The 13413-nt window shown below is 45.1% G+C and overlaps 1 protein-coding gene across 3 annotated transcripts in view; it reads left to right on the plus strand.

The window, feature by feature from the left end:
* ddr2 (discoidin domain receptor tyrosine kinase 2) overlaps nt 1-13413 on the plus strand; it is a 136013-nt gene that overhangs the window by 115219 nt on the left and 7381 nt on the right. For 2 of the 3 annotated variants that reach the window (XM_033028021.1, XM_033028022.1), the window contains 5 exons: nt 2399-2603; nt 7317-7540; nt 8362-8489; nt 11496-11693; nt 13076-13310. In XM_033028021.1, the coding sequence (XP_032883912.1) occupies nt 2399-2603; nt 7317-7540; nt 8362-8489; nt 11496-11693; nt 13076-13310 (990 nt within the window). The remainder of the gene's footprint in view (nt 1-2398; nt 2604-7316; nt 7541-8361; nt 8490-11495; nt 11694-13075; nt 13311-13413) is intronic. The other variant, XM_033028023.1, reaches the window with a different exon arrangement.

Consider the following 13413-nt stretch of genomic DNA (forward strand, 5'->3'; position numbering starts at 1 on the left):
TCCCATCTACATTAGTCCAATTCTGACTGCATTGGGCCCATATCCCTCTAAACCGGTCCTATGCTTGTACCTATCTAAATGTTTCTTAAACGTTGCGATAGTACCTGTGAATCCTAATCCTTATAGCCTGACATAAGCACTTGCATTACCGAAGCATAGAAGGCTACAGACCAAATGTGGGTTAATGGGCCAAGTATAGAAACATAGAAATTAGGTGCAGGAGGAGGCCATTCGGCCCTTCGAGCCTGCATCGCCATTCAATATGATCATGGCTGATCATCCAACTCAGTATCCTGTACCTGCCTTCTCTCCATACCCACTGATCCCTTTAGCCACAAGGGCCACATCTAACTCCATCTTAAATATAGCCAATGAACTGGCCTCAACTACCTTCTGTGGCAGAGAATTCCAGAGATTCACCACTCTCTGTGTGAAAAATATTTTTCTCATCTCGGTCCTAAAAGATTTCCCCCTTATCGTTAAACTGTGACCCCTTGTTCTGGACTTCCCCAACATCGGGAACAATCTTCCTGCATCTAGCCTGTCCAACCCCTTAAGAATTTTGGAAGTTTCTACAAGATCCCCCCTCAATCTTCTAAATTCTTGCGAGTACAGATAAGTCATAAGTATAGATAAGTCAGCATGACCTGGTAGACTGCAGGACCTTTTTCTGTATTCTCCACATACCTAAAAAGAGACAGGACCTATCATTCAGATGGCATTTGAGTCATGTAGTTAGCCATCAATCAATTTGGCAGCATTTCAAAGAGCAAGCGTTGTATTATTGAGAAGATCATTGTGGCTTCTTCTGAGTACGATTCCGAGATCCTCATCACATTTGCACTTCCAGTGATTTGATAGGATCTGCAGCAAAACAAATGCAGAGGATTATTGTTTTTCTGCCCACTAGTTAGGATCACATACGCCAATTGAAGAAACGGTTGGTTTTCTCAGCTGATGTGCAGGCTTAGGATAGATTTGGCACAGAGCTACATCACAAAACTGCACATTGAGCTCAAGAGCATTTTGGGACCCTGTGAGACACATGTTGGCCCAAGTGATAAGGGGAAATCTATACTGGATTTCACTTTATAGACTTCCACGTAGGAGAGTATTACATCAGCTAATGTAGTTGTAATACTTTACTGCATCTGCCCATGATCAAAGCACACATTTAAAAATTATTTTGGGCTTCACACACAAAGACGCAATGTGGACGTTGACTGAAAAGCTAGTGTTTATTTCCCACTTCTACCTGTTTCGCTTTCCTGAAATCCGATATCTTTTGTGGCCAAGTCCATTCTGCAGAATTTAGCAATAATCAGTTGATTTATTCAGAACAAATGTGCACACACATAAGAACATAGCAAGAGTATAGGCTACTTAGACCTTCAGGTCTTTTATAACTCAATTACATTGTATTTAGTTTATTTCTTAACCAAACCTATCAATTATGATTTTGTAATCGGCAGTTGAATGAACACACACACACACACACACACACACACACACACACACACACACTCACACTCACACTCACACTCACACTCACACTCACACACACACACACACACAAAGATGCATACACCACTATTATATACATAGATACAAACACACACATGCACAAACACACCGAGACAAACATACACACACACACACACACACACACACACACACACACACACACGCACGCACGCACGCACGCACGCACACACGCACGCACGCACGCACGCACGCACACACACACACACACACACACTCACACTCACACTCACACTCACACTCACACTCACACTCACACTCACACTCACACACACACACAAAGATGCATACACCACTATTATATACATAGATACAAACACACACATGCACAAACACACCGAGACAAACATACACACACACGTAGCAAAACAGTCTGAAGACGGGTTCCGATCCAAAACATCCCACCCATGTTCTCCAGAGATGCACAAAAGGGCACAAAGTGCTGAAGTAACTCAATGGGTCAGATAGCATCTCTGGAGAACATGAGGTTTCAGGTTGAGATCCTTCTTCAGAAATGTCTTGAGCTGAAACGTCACCTACCCATGCTCTCCAGAGATGCTGTCTGGCCTTCTACATTACTCCAGCACTTTGTGTCCTTTTGTGGATTAACCATCATCTGTAGTTCTTTTGTTTCTCCATTCTCCAGCGATGCTGCCTGACCCGCTGAATTACTCCAGCACATTGTGTTCCACACACACTGTTCTATATACTTTCTATCACACACACACACACACACCATACACCACACATATACACAAACACAAACACACACCTCACCTATTTTCAGAATTTCCATGAGGGTTATTCTCTGGTACGGGCTGATGCGTGTCTTACTGACTGACGACATCTCTCCTAGGCTTCACGCCGGATGCTGGATGATGAACTCACCGTGAGCCTGTCGCTGCAGAGTGAGACCATCATGATCAACAAGTCCTCCCCACCCAGTGAACAAGAGTCCAATTCCACATATGACCGGATATTCCCACTCGGTCCCGACTACCAGGAACCATCAAAGCTGCTCCGTAAGCTGCCAGAGTTTTCTTTAAGTTGGGATGAGGCAGGTGAGGAAAAGCAAGTGGGATTTGCCAGTGGATTTATTTATGCATTTTCTCAGATTTATTTTATTTATAGCTACTTTGGTACAAGTGAGAACTGGTCTTTGTCAGCCTTAGTGTAAATCCCACACCTTCCTTCCACTTTTGTCGTAGTCATGGAGTGGTACAGAGTGGAAACAGGCCCTTTGGCCCAACTTGCCCATGCCCCATCTACACTAGTCCCACCTGCTTGCACTTGGCTCATATCTCTCTAAGCCCATCCATGTACCTGTCCAAATGTTTCTTAAATGTTGTGTTTGTACCTGCATCAACTACCCCCTCCGGCAGCTCTTTCCACCTACCCACCGCCCTTTGTGTAAAAAAGGTGCCCTCCAGATCCCTGTTAAATCTTCCCCCCTCACCTTATGACATGGTTATTGATCCCCTACTCTGGACATGATACTCTGTGCATTTACCCTATCTATTCCTCACATGATCGAATACACCTCTTTAAGATCATCCCTCGGCCTCATGCGCTCCAAGAAAAAAAGTTCAAGCTCATCTGTCCAACTTGTCCATGCTTTGCCTGCAAGGACTTATGAGTCTGAAGAAGGGTTTCGGCCCGAAACGTCGCCTATTTCCTTCGCTCCATAGATGCTGCTGCACCCGCTGAGTTCCTCCAGCAATTTTGTGTACCTAGGACTTATTAGCCTCCTGGATGATGTGAATGGAAGAGGTAAAAAGTCAGGCTTTGTGCCTCCTGGTGGTGGGAATAGGGAGTAGTTGGTGGTGGGAATAGGGAATAGTTGGTGGAGGCCAGGTGTCACAGGGAGAATAGCTTCATGAGAATGCTGAAAGAGGAGGAAAGTAAATTGGGAGAAAGGCGGGTGAATTTAAATTGGAACAATTTCAAGAATTTCACTGTGCTGGGGTGGCACGGTGGCGCAGCAGTAGTGTTGCTGCCTCACAGCGCCAGAGACCCGGGTTCAATCCTAACTACGGGTGCTGTCTGTATGGAGTTTGTACGTTCTCCCAGTGACTGCATAAGTTTTCTCCGGGTGCTCCAGTTTTCTCTCACATTTCAAAGACATGCGGGTTTGTAGGTTAATTGGCTTCCGTAATTTGTCCCAGTGTGCAGGATAGAACTAGTGTACGGGGATTACTGGTTGGTGCGGACTCGGTGGGCCGAAGGGCTTATTTCCATATTGTATTTCGAAACTAAATTAGAAGATATGTGTCTGTCATATCGGTTCTGATGAGGAAACCCTCAACACTGGTGCTATTAAATTGCCTTTCTTTTTTCCTTTGTTCCGAAGTGGTTTCTCCTTTACTATACTTGACAGGGCTCTCAATTGCATTTCTATGTCTTGCAGATCTGCTCTCAACCCTTCTCCTCCTCTTAGATTAAGGATAGAGTTTCTCTTAACATAGAAACATAGAAAATAGGTGCAGGAGTAGGCCATTCAATCTTTCGAGCCTGCATCGCCATTCAATATGATCATGGCTGATCATCCAACTCAGTATCCTGTACCTGCCTTCTCTCCATACCCCCTGATCCCTTTAGCCACAAGGGCCACATCTAACTCCCTCTTAAATATACCTTGCCTTCCATCCTTCAGCCTCCATATTCAATGGACAATATCCACCATCCTCAGTAGGATTCCACCACCAGACTTCCATCTTCCATCTTCACCTCCTCTTTAAGACTTCCAAAGGGACTATTCCTTCCATGATTCCCTATTCACTCTTCCATCTCCATCTCCATCTCCATCTCACACTTCCTTTTGTAGATCTTTTTCAGTTCAAAAGCATAAATCTGAGCTCTCAGTTGCCTTTGCAGAAATTCTCCATCCCATGTTACTTCTCCCCCTTCGGACTCCTGCAGTGCTCCAACAGCCCGGGTGGCACGGTGGCGCAGCGGTAGAGTTGCTGCCTTACAGCTTGCAGCCCCAGACACCCGGGTTCGATCCCAACCACGGGTGCTTTCTGTACAGGGTTTGTACGTTCTCCCCGTGACCGCATGGGTTTTCTCAGAGAACTTCGGTTTCCTCCCACACTCCAAAGACGTCCTGAAGGGCCTATTTCATCGCTGTATCTCTAAACTAAACTAAACCCCCAAAATAAGGCCCTTGGGGCTCTTTTTCGGATTGATTGATTGATCGTTTGATCTTCTTCTGTCGTATGTCTTTAGACCTGCAGCTCCGTTGAGGCGAGCCAGGCCAACGTGTCATCATCCAGGTCAATCAGACCTCGTTCACCATTCGGTGGCCGGTGTTTGGGGCAACTGGTGACTATGTGCTCCACTGTCTGTGTTGGGTTGAGCTTGGCGGTTGTAAGGCCTTCAACATTGAGCTGCAGTGGTGCTAAACCTCGACAGTTGGCGCCATTTAACGGTGCCGCCTAGCCTGGGGAGGCATGGCTTTTAGCAGTTTGCAGCCGCGGTAAAGACATTGGATTCGCTTTGTGGGCTTATGAGCCTGTAAGCTACTCGTGGAGGAGGACGCGTAGAGGCTGTCTTTGTCTCCCCCGATCGTTTGATCAATTGATTGATTAACAGATACAGTGTGGTGACAGGCCCTTTGACCCATTGAGTTCACGCTAACCATCGATCATCTGTTCACACTGGTTCTATGTTATCCCACTTTCTCATCCACTCCCTACACACTGGGGGAAATTTTCTGAGGCCCAATTAACCTACAAACCCCCCGTTTGGGAAACTGGAGCATCCAGAGGAAACCCAAGTGGTTGCAGGGAGAAGGTGCAGACTCCAACCACAGACAGCACCTGAGGTCAGGATTGAATCTGGGTCTCTGGCCCTGTGAGGCCGCAGCAGGCACATAATTAATTAATTAATTACTTGCAACCATCCTTGTGTTTTTCTCTCTCCACGCGTAACTTTTCATTTCAAAAATATTTCCTTTTACTGGGGCACAAATTGCTGGAGTAAGTCTAAAGTCTGAAAAAAGATCCGACCCAAAATGTCACTAATCCATGTTCTCCAGAGATCCTGCTTGACCTGTTGAGTTACTCCAGCACTTTGTGTCCTTTTGTGGAAACCAGCATCTGCATTTCCTAGTTTCCATAATTCCTTTCACTCTTTTGTCTCTAACGGCTGACTTTGAAATGTTCTCTTGACATCCTATCGTAGATGCTTCCACTGTTCTTTCCACCCCTCCCCTCTCTGCAACTTAAAACGTGCATTTCTCACCTCTCCAGTTCAAATAAAGGTTCCTTGACTCAAATGGGTGAGTGTTTCTCTCTCCATCGATGCTCCTTAACCCGCTGAGCCTTTCCAGCCTTTTCTGCTTTTGTATTGAAAACTTTGGAACTATATCTAGCCTATTGGAAGATGATGGTGGTTCCTGGAAGCCAACCATCTCTGTATCGGTGAGCAATGAAAGAGTTTTTTCAAAAAGGCAATATATATTTAATTTTTCAAAATGGAACTGCATATATTAATTTCCTTGGGAAGATTTTAGCTTCATGAAAATGAAAAGGATTTGAAAACCATGTTAAAGGATAAAGAACCTTGAGATGTTGACATAATAGGGTTTATTTGATTATACGTTCCCAAGCAAACAGAGATAATGTTAGTGCACTTTCACACAGTGATTTCGATCCTTCACGGAACCATTGATAGCAATATTCTGTCCTGGCAACACCATTGTTTCTGCCTGCTCCTGCCCCACCAAACTCTACTCCAAATAATGAGCATTGAATTTTCTAAGTTTACATGATATTATCCCCTCTACTGCCACTTTCTTATGACCCTGGTGTGCACCCATTTCTCCCACTACCTTACCCCTTTTCTCCCCCTATACCATCCCATATATATCCCTCCCTCTGGCTTTAGATTTCACTCCTCTCCATATCCAACACCCTCTTATCTCCTTTTTATCTCCAATCGCTGTCACTTACTCCACCCTCCAGCCAAACATCCCCCCCCCCCTCACCTGTATCTACCTAGCACCAGCTTTTGTCCCACCCCTGCCACTCTTTTCCAGCTTTCTCCCCTCCCGTCCCGTCCCATCCCTCCCACTACAGGCAATCTAAAGGAGGGCCCCGACCGAAAGTTCACCTCTCCATGTTCTCCACAGATGTTGCCTGACCTGCTGAGTTACTCCAGCACTTTGTGTTTTGCTCAAGAATCCACATCTGCAATTCCTTGTGTAGAAACAAGGAACTGCAGATAGATAGATAGATAGATATAATTTATTGCCACACAGCCAGGCTGGTGGAAATTTGGGTTGTCTGCAGCGATACAATAGTAAAGAACACACAACCACAATAAAACTGTAACACAAACATCCACCACAGCATTCATCACTGTGGTGGAAGGCACAAAAATTGGCCAGTCCTCCTCCATTTCCCCCCCGTGGTCAGGAACAGAGTCCAGAGTCAGTCCAGGATCGGCTTTTCCTCACCGATACTGTTTTACAAAAAAGACACGAAGCGCTGGAGTAGCTCAGCGGATCAGGCAGCATCTCTGGAGAACGGGGAGAGGCGAGGTTTCAGGCCCGGAGTCTTCTTCACTCTGAAGAAGGATCCTGACCTGAAACGTCGCCTGTCCATTTCTCCAGAGATTTTCCCTGACCCACTGAGCTACTCCAGCACTTTGTGTCTTTCTTTGCAATTCCTCGCGTCTCCATAACAAGTATTCTTCTTCCTTTCTGAACATTAATGATGGATTTTGCACGCAGGTGACAGATGAGTGAAATGTAGTTCCTTTGATTTCTCTAGGATGTAGCGGTGACTATGCAAAGCCACTCGGTGCTCCACAGGACAGTGTACCTCACTATGCAGAGGCCGACATTGTGAACTTGCAGGGCGTCACCGGAAGTAACACCTATTCTGTCCCTGCCGTGACCATGGATTTGCTGTCCGGGAAAGATGTGGCCGTGGAAGAGTTCCCGCGTAAACTGCTGGCCTTTAAGGAGAAGCTCGGAGAGGGACAATTTGGGGAGGTTGGAATGCCTTCATTATGATTAACCGTTGAACTCAAAACAGTGGTAGATAGAGTCAAAGAGCCATAGAACAAGGAAACAGGCCCATCTGTCCAACTTGTCCATGCCGACCGAGATGCCCATCGAAGCTAGTCCTATTTGCCCTATATACCTCTATACCTTTCCTATCCATGTACCTGTCCGTGTCTTTTAAATGTTGTGTAGCACCTGCCTCAACTACCTCCCCTGGCAGTTTGTTCCATATACCTACCATCCTCTGTGCGAAAAAGTTGCCCCTCAGGTTCCACAGAACATAAAACATAGAGCACAGGAACAGGCCCATCGGCTCACGATGCCTGTGCCTATTAAATCTTTCCCCTCTCACCTTCAACCTATGCCCTCCGGTTCTTGATTCCTCTGCATTCACCCTATCTATTCCCTTCATGATTTGATAGACCTCTATAAGATCACCCCTCAGCCTTCCTGTGCTCCAAGGAATAAAGTTCTAGCCTGCACTACCTCTTCCTATAACTTAGGCCCTCAAATCCTGGCACCATCCTTGTGAATATTCTCTGCGCTCTTTCTTGCTTAACACCATCCTTCCTATAGCAGGGTAACCGAAACTGAACACAATATTCCAGATCAGAAACAAGAGTCCAGCCATTTGGCCCATCAAGCCTGCTCTCCCTGTCAATTGATGGTGTCTGAATGTATTCCTCAACCAGCACTATCTTTTCCAACAAGATGATACTTTTAAACATATCATCCCTTATCCAAATTAATGCCAAAATCTATGTACATTCTTAGTGTAATATATTTAAACTGTGATTTTTAATGACCAGGTCCACCTGTGTGAAGCGGAGGGGATGCAAGAATTCATCGACAAAGAGTTTCCTTTCGATATTTGCGCTAATCAGCCAGCTTTGGTTGCGGTAAAGATGCTACGATCAGACGCCAACAAGAATGCTAGGTGAGGGACACTGACCTCTCTCTCTCTCCTAAGTCAATGACAGGATGCCCCCTTTACAACTGTTGACAAATCTTTGCTTGGGAATTAGTGAAAGCTAGTTTGCTGGTTAGAACAGTTAGTTTACGGGTTGCACAGTGGCGTAGCGGTGGAGTAGCTGCCTTACAGCGCTTGCAGCACCGGAGACCCGGATTCGATCCAGACTACTGGTGCTGTCTGTATGAAGTTTGTACGTTCTCCCCGTGACCGCATGGGTTTTCTCCGAGATCTTCTGTTTCCTCCCACACTCTAAAGACGTACAGGTTTGTACGTTAATTAGCTTGGTATAAATGTAAATTTGAAATTGTCCCTAGTGTGTGTAGGATAGTGTTAATGTGCGGGGATCGCTGGTCAGTGCGGACTTGGTGGGCCAAAAGGCCTGTTTCTGCACTGAATCTCTAAAACTAAACTAAACCTTTTGGAAAAGTTACAGCAGACAATTTATTTAGCTAATCCCCAGTATTATCTGGTAACAAGGCAAAGTCACACACAGCATAATCAATATTTCTCATGCTTTTAAATATGGAATGTATTCTCCAATCGTCTATTGGAAGTCTGTGCCTTCTGATAAATACAAATTTTTGAGCTTAACTTTACCATATATAGTGGTTAATTAATATACTGCTAACTGGGAGATTTAAAGTAATGAGCCAGAAGAATATTAACTCAAAATCCTATCATCAGATAGGGCGGCAGGGTGCACAGTAGTAGAGTTGCTTCTTTAAGGCCTGTCCCATTTAGGAGACCTAAACAGCAACCTCTGGTGACCTTGCCCGCCACCCAAGGTTTCCATGAGGTCACAGGAAGTTTTGGTCACTCTCCCTAATTGTCGAAAGTGGTTTCCGCGTAGTCGAGGCTTTTTCTTTGTTCCTGCGATTATTTCAACAAATTCAAATCCGGCCTCGACTAAAAATAGGTTGCCGTTTGGACGAAGCCAGTGGAGTGGGGTTGCTATTTACTTACAGGCAGTCGAAGGCAATCTCCTTCGCTGACCGGCCATTTTGATTGTCACATTGGAGTTTTCAGCAAAGATCCTGTAGGATCTTTGGTTTTCAGGACCTAGAAGACCCACCGGAAGGTAAAATGCCCGCTAACTTTATTAAACTTCTTAAAACTCTCCACCCCTTCTCCGCCCCCCCCCCTTCTGCCCCTTCTCTCCCCCCTCTCTCTCTCTCTCTCTCCTTCTCTACCCTTCTCTCCCCTTCTCTCTCCTTCTCTCTCCCCTTCTCTCTCCCCTTCTCTGTCCTTCTCTCCCCTTCTCTCCCTCCCTCTCTAAAGGACTTACCGTGCTCTGTGGCAGCTGTTTATCTTCCTCTTCATCGCGCAGACAGCGCTCCTCCGCTTTCCCTGGTCCCCACCTTCGCGATGTGTTTGTGTGTGTGTGTGTGCGGTCGGTAGCAAACTTCCTGTCGGATCTTTGGTCAGTAGATGCAGCTCACGCTTCGGTGGAGGCTTTCTAGGCAAGTGACCAAAACCTCTGGCGACTCTTGGAAACCTTGGGTGGGGCGCAAGGTCACCAGAGGTTTCCGTTCAGGTTTCCTAAATGAGACAGGGGCATTACATTCCTAGAGACCTGGGTTCGATTCTTCCTGTAACCGCGTGGGTTTTCTCCAGGTGCTACGGTTTCCTCCCACAACCCAAGGATGTGCAAGTTTGTAGTTTAATTACCCCCCTAGGGTATAGGATAGAACTAGGGTGATCATTGGTCGCCGTGGACTCAGTGGGCCGAAGGTCCTGTTTCCACACTTCATCTCTAAACTAAACTAAATTAAACTAGAACAAGGATTCACGCACCCAAAGCAATGATGAGAAGACTTCCTCTTCTCAGAGTGTCGTTGGGCTTCGGGACTCTCTTCCCCACTGAGCTGTGGTGGATGAACAACTTACCATATTCAAGGTTGAGGTAGACACGTTTCTTGTTTAAAAGCCAATCAAGGGTTCAAACATGACTGAGGAGCAGAGGCCAAAAACAGATGGCTTTCGCCTGAAGAGTCAACTCTTTTTCTCTTGCTACAGATGCGGCCTGACCTGTTGAGTATTTACTGCATTTTTAGTTTTAGATTTGCAGTATCTGAATTTATTTTTAAATTTTTGTGCTTGACAGAATTTAGCTCACCTACAACCTCAACCGAACCCATGTGGATAGACACAAAATGCTGGAGTAACTCTGCTGGTCAGGCAGCATCTCTGGAGAGAAGGAGTAGGTGATGTTTCGGGTCAGAAACCTGTGTTGCAAACCGAAACATCACCTATTCCTTTATTTTTTCCAGAGATTTTGCTTGACCCGATGAGTTACTCCAGCATTTTGTGTCTATCTTCGGTATAAATCAGCACCTGCAGTTCCTTCCTACACAATACCCAAGTAGGACTATTTCAACCCACTGGACCTCCATAAATATCTCTGGTGGTTTCCAAAGCAAAGAAAAACAAACTGAGTAACTGAGTGGGTCAAGCAGCTTCTGTGGAGGGAAAGGAATTGGTCCTGGTGGAGGGTCTAAACCCTAAATGTTAGTGATTCCTGTCCTCCCAAAGATGATGTGCGAGCAGTTTGTATTTTGCTCCAGGTTCCAGCATCTGCAGTCTCTTGTGTACCCGTTCGATTCCATCTGAATTTTTGTTAGTTTAGTTTAGAGATACAGGCCCTACGGCCCACACCGACCAGCGATCCCCGCACATTAACACTCTCTATCCTACACACACTAGGGACAATTTACATTTATACCAAGCCGATTAATGTACAGACCTGCACGTCTGTGGAGTGTGGGAGAAAACCAAAGAATTATAAGAAAACCCACGGGGAGAACATGCAAACTCTGTTCAGAGAAAAACCCGTAGTCAGAATCGGACCCTGGTCTTTGGCGCTGTAAGGCAGCAACTCTACCGCTGCACCACCATGCCGCCCCATTTCAGTGCCATGCGGTATACACCATCTTTCAGTGAAACTTAAATGATATAATGAACCTTCTGCAGGAATGACTTCCTAAAAGAAATCAAGATCATGTCTCGGCTGAAAGACCCAAACATTATCCGGTTGTTGGCTGTCTGTATCCGCGATGACCCACTCTGCATGATCACCGAATACATGGAAAATGGGGACCTCAATCAGTTCTTAACTCGTCATGAACCAGAAAGTGCAGAGCCAATGGCAAGCAATGCTCCCATTGTAAGGTGAGATACCTGTAAGCAGTTATTCATTGTCATTTTAATGCACAACTTCTGCCCACATAAGATTATTATGTTTACAAACCTGTTAGCTGCAAGTAAGAATTTCATTGTTCCATTTTGGTACATACGACAATTAAACACTCTTGACTCTTGACTAGCAGAAATATCTGCATAGTACATATTATTAGTCCTATATAATATAAATTGCAAATTTATTAGCAAATGTTACTGTGGCTTCCTCATAGGCTTAAATAAGAGAAATTATATTGTGTAATGCGGAAATAGCAGAGAAATTAAACGTTTTGTACATTTTCGAGGAGATCTGGACATCACAGGCAAAACTAGTATCTAGCAAAACACAAAGTGCTGGAGGAACTGAGCGGGTCAGGCAGCATCTGTGGAAGGGATGGACAGACGATGTTTTTGGTCGGGACCCTTCACAGTAACCTGTCCATTCCTTCCACAGATGCGGTTCCTTTTTTCTACTCATCCTCCGGCACTTTGTGTTTTGCTCAAGATCCCAGCATCTGCAGTTCCTTGTGTCTTCAAGGCCAATATTTATTTCCCTTCGCTAAGAATTGGGATTGAATTTTTTTAGCAAGGAAATCAAAGGACAGATTAGTGACGACACGTGGTGGATGAGGCTAAACAGCAGTCGTTACCTTATTGAATAGGGAGTAGGGCAAAAGACGCAAACAGGAATACATCTGCTTTTTTTTCTTACTAGCTCATTCAATGTGGGTGATGCCAGGCTTTGCTCCGAAGTTCATGATTAATCTTGCAGATTCTCCCATCAATGGAAAATTGTGTCCTCGGAAATTAGAATGAAGTAGAGAACTGAATGGGGGAATATCATAATAATGATCCAAGATAAACACAAAAAGCTGGAGTAACTCAGCAGGTCAGACAGCATTGCTGGAGAAAAGGATTAGGTGACATTTCAGGTCGAGACTTCTTATTCTGAACGGTCTGAACCCGAAACATCACCGATTCCTTTTCTCCAGAGATGCTGTCTGACCCGCTGAGTTACATCAGCTTTTTGCACCTATCTTCGGTTTAAACCAGCATCTGCATTTCCTTCCCACAGATTATAATAATCCCGTTGGACTCTGTTGGGAGAGTTAAATTTAATTTGGAAATCACGTTTAAATATATCCCATCTTGATATATTACAGTTTCAAAGGTACTGGAAAACAAGTTGTAATAATTAAAAAATTAAAAAATGTTCCATTATTGTGAACAGGAGTTAACCCTTCAGCTTTCGTTAGAACTAAGAAATTTTCAGAATTAAACATGTTTTAAGTTGCAAAGAATTGGAGGATGTGGAGTAAATGAAGGAAATGTCTGTACCGATGTTTATTCCTGCTTTCTTTTCTTGATCACAGCTATGCCAATCTCATACTGATGGCCATGCAGATAGCCTCCGGCATGAAGTACCTCTCCTCCCTCAACTTTGTACATCGCGACCTTGCCACTCGCAACTGCTTGGTGGGAAAGAATTACACCATCAAGATAGCGGACTTTGGCATGAGCCGTAACCTGTACAGCGGGGATTATTACCGAATCCAGGGACGTGCTGTGCTTCCAATTCGCTGGATGTCCTGGGAGAGCATCTTACTGGTGAGGAACTTGAGCTGTGATTCCAACTCATTGTCCATGTTGCTCTGTGTGCGTGCGCATGCGCGTGCGTGTATGTGTACGTGTGTGTGTGCATGTGCGCGCA

The sequence above is a fragment of the Amblyraja radiata genome, chromosome 10 (assembly GCF_010909765.2).
Source record: "Amblyraja radiata isolate CabotCenter1 chromosome 10, sAmbRad1.1.pri, whole genome shotgun sequence".
Taxonomy (NCBI): Eukaryota; Metazoa; Chordata; class Chondrichthyes; order Rajiformes; family Rajidae; genus Amblyraja; species Amblyraja radiata.